Source organism: Phanerochaete carnosa, assembly GCF_000300595.1.
Source record: "Phanerochaete carnosa HHB-10118-sp unplaced genomic scaffold PHACAscaffold_3, whole genome shotgun sequence".
NCBI lineage: Eukaryota > Fungi > Basidiomycota > Agaricomycetes > Polyporales > Phanerochaetaceae > Phanerochaete > Phanerochaete carnosa.
Window position 1 is genome coordinate 879,346 of NW_006767630.1, and position 6,000 is coordinate 885,345.

Genomic DNA, 6,000 nt, shown 5'->3' on the forward strand with positions numbered 1-6,000 from the left:
GATGTGAGTGGGATAGCAAGGAGGAGCGACAGTCCGCTTACATGCTTATAAGGTCCGAGTCCGTCAGGTGTAAGCTCGCTCCTGAGGAAGTCGGGGACGACCGGGAACTCCGTCCACTTTGGGCTGCAGAGGACAGCGAAGGTAAGGAATTGGTCGACGGGCTGCAGGTGAATGACAGGATTAAGCTTGTCTGGAAAAGTGCCGGGCGTTAATCAAAAGTTTTCATCGCATTCCTTGCGTTTCCGTGACGTTTAGCGCAGTTAGCGCTGCAGAGCAATGCTAGACGTCTGACACTAGTCACCGGCGGGTCACGTCCACGTGGAGTGGTCGATTTTGCATGAGGCATACCTTACATCCAAGAAAAAGAAACTACAGGATATGTATATGTTCGTGGTGTTATAATTCTACAAGTTCCCACTGACACTTACGCATACGATAAGTGTCAGAGTACGGCTCGAGGGTATACTTTGGCCTCGAAATGATACGGTCAAAATCAGTCCAGCATTACTCCATGTGTACAGCCCTTTCGCTTAGCGCGTAGCTCTCGCCAGAATATGCATCATCCCCTCCTGACAGGCTGTCCCCCTGAAGGTTGCCATCCCAGCCATCATGCAGCGTCTCACCAAGATTCCCCAAGAAATCCGTCGACCTTCTAAAGTGCGGCGTCGACAACCCATGATCCAAGCTGCTTTTATCAGAGGTCTCTGATTGATCTGTGTCGACCGTACGTAGGTTGATCATGAAGCGATTGATGAGTACTAGGGGCTGCGTACCCAGCTCATGAGTACTGATATTAAAGGATGAAGAGAAAATGGGGACAAACCACGATAGTGATGAACGGGGTCAGGGGGGCCACGTCCTTGCTCACAACGTCAGCCGCCGGCCCACGTGCTCATTTCAGAGACATACCGCAGTAGTATTGACGGTCGCCAGCTGGGTGATATTTATCGCTAAAAGGATTCTAAAATTGTTTTATCCTGTAAGCGATCCCGTTGGACGAGTGACTTTCTTGTTGCACTCACACAAAATAGACAGTTCCTGCGTGGGGAGCTGAATTTCAGCAATGGAGAGTGCGATGGTACATGGAGAGGCACTGACCATCGCGCAGCAAGCATGCCGTCAGCGACACCGAGACGTCCGCACGCCGTGCTTGCCTCCAGTGTCCGAATGTCCGAGTCCAGGTCGAAATTAGCACAATCGCGTCGGCGAGGACGAGTGAGACACGGATAGTCCACACGACTGTGAGTATGTGGGCGTTAGTGTCCCAAGCATATCGAAATGCTTTGACGATGTGGCTTACATCTGTATGGTAAAACTTTAGTATCGCGAAACGACAGCAGAGAGATGTGTATGTACATGGTGAGTGTTCGCGCAGATAAGGATGTCTCCCCGACGCACTCTATGCCAAAAAAGGGTGCCGAGATAGACATATATTGCGATTTGGTAAAGTTCACCTACACACAAGCGTCAATCGCTAATTACGGTCACACGGACCTCTAGCAGAGGCGACACGCACCAGGTTTAACACGAATGGAACCATGCTCAGTGCGAACACAGACAGTGACAAGAAATGGCTCCTGTTGCATATCGCGAAGACGCGCAGGCTGGAGAAGACTAGTGTGTAGAAGTCAGAGAGCACCTGTGATTCTATCAGATGCTTAGTGCTCACCGGCCGTCAGAGCGAACCCGACAATGGACAATATGTCTGACATAATAATTATTGGTCTGCAGCTGTGTGATAGGCTTCTGTGACTTTGGTTGCTCGTAGGATTTCAAATAACATACTCCTGTGGGAGCACAGTTTACTACATCACATAGCTGAAGATTCGGAATTTTGAGACTCACAGTCTCAGTTGATGGTATGGGTGAGAGTATAATGGCCACTGTGGGGAGCATGCACCATCGTACCAAACCGAGGAGAACAGCGGACACAGTGACGGGCTTCTTCCAAACGAGGCGAATCTCATCGCCCAGAGTGATAAAGAACTCGTAGAGTACAAGGGCTGGGGTGCAATAATTAGTAGTTGCCGCGTAAATGCAAAAGCAAACTCGCCGCCACAGGCGAGGGTAGCGGTCTGCTTCGTAATACTGAAAGATGAAGATCAGAACACTAGTTTTCCGATTATGCAAAGCTGCTTACGTTTGCGCGTAGAGTTCTATGAGAGCCTGATCCGACGCTGCAGACATAGTCAATGAAGATGGGAGAGGGTAAGCTGGATCGTGGGTGGACCATTGCTCACACTATTTATCAACAACTCTGTGTGCCTGTTGGAAGAAGGATTTTGCCTCATGAGACAGGGCTGGCTGTTGTCGTCTCACCTCAGGCCTGGAGATATGAGCCGGACTTCCCTCGAAGTTTCTTGTACAGGACTACAAAGCCGGGCGCAACGGCGGTTATACATTGAGGCCCCAGTTGATTCATCCGAGCGCTGTCGGGAAGCGCTGGAGCGCTGAAAGCCGTCTGGAGACGCTGACCATGGACAAGTACTGTGTCCAGCAGTTCCCAGCACGTCCAGCGCTGGCTCTGCCTTTTCTCCTGCCGTGCGTGGCCCCTGTTTTGTGTCCGCTTTTGAGGGCAGTGAGCCTGAAGCATTCCCTGATATGGACAACCCCTCCAGCGACTGCTACCCTGGCTTCGTTCCTCCTGGCGCTGCAGTAGATCCCGGCATCTTCAGACCCGTTGGCAGCGGCTACTTCTCCTCTAACGGATATTCACATGGCATGAGAAACAATGTCGATGAAAGTGCTTGAGTGACTCAAGCCACGAGTGACGGTGCATGAGGACAAGGGGAGGAGCGCATCAAATTGATTCCATCACTATGGCGCATCGACCAATCGCCACGCGGAAATCTCCATCAGCCAACAAATGGACGTCTTGCTCCACGCTGACAAAAACAGAAACTGAGTATTCACGTTCATACTGCTCGAAGCTGTCCGCGCTCTATAACACTTGATCAGAATACCCACCACAGCACCGTGAATGCTTGCGTAGCATTCGTTTCATTGCAGAATAGCTCGCAAGAGCGACGATGCAAGCAAGGCGAAATGAAGGCCTCGCATTCAGGGATAGCTTCGCGTAAGACGGATTACATCCCTGACACCCCACGCAGGTACTCGAGAGGCATCGGACAGGTCAGTATTTAAAGCTTTCAAGCCTAAGTGCCAAGATGTAAATCAGTAAGTCCCCGCCAATAAGTCCTCAGGGAGGCGATAATACTTATCGCCCGCCGCATTTAGCCCTAGGCACATTCGGTATCTTCCGTCAGGAGTCACCTCGCATGGAATATTCCAGTTCCTGGACCGCGCCTTTGTGTACATCATGCCAAATATGCTTGGACATCTATCATGACAATAATCGTCGCACTGAGAATAAACATTCAAAGCTGATGCGACTGTTACAGCGGAGATAGCGGAGTAGATCTTCGCTCGGCTCCCAACAAGGTCGTCGCACTATCAGTTCTTTTTTCTATCTCCAGGGCTGCTGATACTAGTTTGCTTCCACCAGTCGCCAGCTCTCTGCTTCAGGTAGACTCATGTTTATGCCTCGAAAGACGTTCAACTAAGGAGCGACCGCAGTTGAGCTGAATTAATTCCTGTTTAGTCTGAGCATCATCTGCCTGTTTCGGTTCCGTCAGCATATGGTTTACGGTGGAGCAACAGGCATAGTGTCGCCAGTAGGCCTGTGCAGAGCCTCCTCTACAAGAGCACGAAGCATGTCGACGAGACTGTAAAAAGCGTAGACGGCCCAGAGTAACCTTCTCAGGACACTGATACCGTAACAATCATTTATATACGCAAACGATACGTTCAGAGCTGATGAGAGTGGGCGAGTGCATGTAGTCACGTCTGGCTTAGTACGCGACTCGGAATCTATACACCCAATTTGGCACGACATCGCTTCCATCAGTCAGCGCTTTGATGGTAGCCCGACGACCGGCGGACCACGAGGCGGCACTTTCCGAGCTCGTGCGCCTGGGATCTGAGACGTCTGCGCCAGAGATCACATCGATCACAGGCGCAGCCAGTGTGCAGCCCTTACTGTATACCTCGCCCAGGCCCCACATCGCTACCAGTGCCCTAGATTCCACCATCAGCCGCCGGATATTAAGATCGCCATCGTCTTCATTCTAGAAGGTACTGTACTGTGCGCAGATGGCCATCACACGTACACGTAGGGGAAGGACGCTGGCAGCTGGTTGAGAGACATGTTGACTACACCCAAAAATACATATTCTGGTAAAGCATCCTGCCAATGTTCCGTTACGAGAATGAAAAGTCTGGATCCAGTTGGTTGCCCAGCAGCGCCGCAGCGAGCAATGTCTGGTTCTACCCATGCCTCGGCGAGGCGCGCCAAATGGCCTTGGTGGCTTGATGTTTCATTCGCCAGTAGCGCCTATTGCACGCCGACTGAAACGATATAATGTATGTGCATATTGCTCGAGCTGTCTGTGTGTGCTCAGTAAGACTTGATTCAAATACTTACTCTCACGAGTGTGATTAATGTTTCCTCAGGCAACGTGTTCGTCCCGAATTTCTCAGGCGTGGCACGGGCAGTTGAGTTGAGTCTACACTCCGATCCTTATCTAATTGTTCGCCTCTATCAGCGTATGATCCCTAACAGAGCAATGGACGTCCTGGCTTTACCAAAGGGGCTTATAGCGACCAGCAATGCCGCCTCCATCAACAACAAGGCATCATCTTGGTATCGCCCCGTACACTGACCGCTGTTCGTTGTCGTCAAGAAGGCGGCTGGGATCTAACAGCACCCGCAAAACTTCAGCTTCTTGTTAGAACACTACGTAACCTGCTCATCTTGAACCATCATTCCAGGTCGCATGCTAGACTCAACTGCCCTTGGAACACTACTCCTGCTGCATACACCACTCCCGGATGATGCAAATTGAGGAGACGTAACATCGTCGTAAAATAGAGCATCCCACTGTTCGAAGAAGTTGATAATGCCTTTCTCGCGCACCTGCCGAGCGTCGACACTATTACCTGCGCTTTGCTCATAGCCGTGGCCCAGATAGTCATAATACCTGACACTGCATCGCCATTCTCTCAATGTCGGGGCTGCATTTAGGCCCTCAGAGCGGACACCTCTGAGGTTTGTTCTCTTTCACACAGATCTCGGAACACCAGTATCATTGCATTTACTTCTACCGTACGTGATACATCCAACTCAATCTTCCTGTGCCATGTGATCTGTCAATGTGGCGCGTTGGCAATGGAAGTACTGTTTGGCAGGTGCTGCGATACGCTGACAGTTGACCGGCCAAATTGTTCATAAATCGGCCGTGCGAGCGATAGCTTACGCTTGTCACAGCTCGCCTTCCTGTATCCCCCCCGTTCACTATGTCGGGACAGTCAGACCAGGCTCTTGCCCAAGCCTACCAGCAACTGTGAGCATTACCTCTGTTCCAACTTGACGACTTAATTCTCACTCTTTCGTCATTTAGCCGCGTACAAGGATATACCAACATAACTGTCTCGTGCAAGTACATTCTTCGCCTTCCAGAGGGCTACTCACCATACCTGTCCTTTGGCCCTCGTCATTTACGAGTTCCTGATCACCGTCGATAATGAAATTAGCACTATCTAGAAGAGACCTATTACCGCGTCGGCCATGCTCCTTGGCTCGATTAGGTGGTGTATGCTCCTCTCGGCTATCACGCGAATTTACCCCACAACTCCAAATGTAAGCTTTGGATATGTTTGGCTACGCAGAAACTGAAACATCACTTCTCACAGGAGTAAGCACAGTCTTTTTGGAGCTTATGCGTAACAGAAAGCTCATCAAATCCCGACACAAAGCTGCAAGCCGATTAACATCCTGATCACCGCACTCGGCCTTGTTGGGTTCGCTCAGACAGCAGGTACGCCTCATGCATTCTACTCTGGTTTGAAATACTTACTGACTTCCACATGTTAGTCTTCTCTGCCCTGCGCGTCTTTGTGATCTGGGATAGGAGCTATGTCCGGTCGCTAACAGTGCTTGCG

At 50.7% G+C, this 6,000-nt stretch overlaps 1 protein-coding gene across 1 annotated transcript; it reads right to left on the minus strand.

Moving 5' to 3' along the window:
- Positions 1 to 458: 458 nt before the first annotated feature.
- PHACADRAFT_251418 (uncharacterized protein) lies at positions 459 to 1,869 on the minus strand. Its single transcript, XM_007392943.1, has 9 exons — positions 1,844 to 1,869; positions 1,670 to 1,731; positions 1,517 to 1,614; positions 1,355 to 1,454; positions 1,099 to 1,239; positions 1,023 to 1,038; positions 910 to 961; positions 824 to 859; positions 459 to 765 (listed from the first exon to the last, which is right to left on the minus strand). The coding sequence occupies exons 2-9, from the start codon at positions 1,710 to 1,712 to the stop codon at positions 505 to 507; spliced, it is 747 nt and encodes a 248-aa protein (XP_007393005.1). The 5' UTR covers positions 1,713 to 1,731; positions 1,844 to 1,869; the 3' UTR covers positions 459 to 504.
- Positions 1,870 to 6,000: the final 4,131 nt, after the last annotated feature.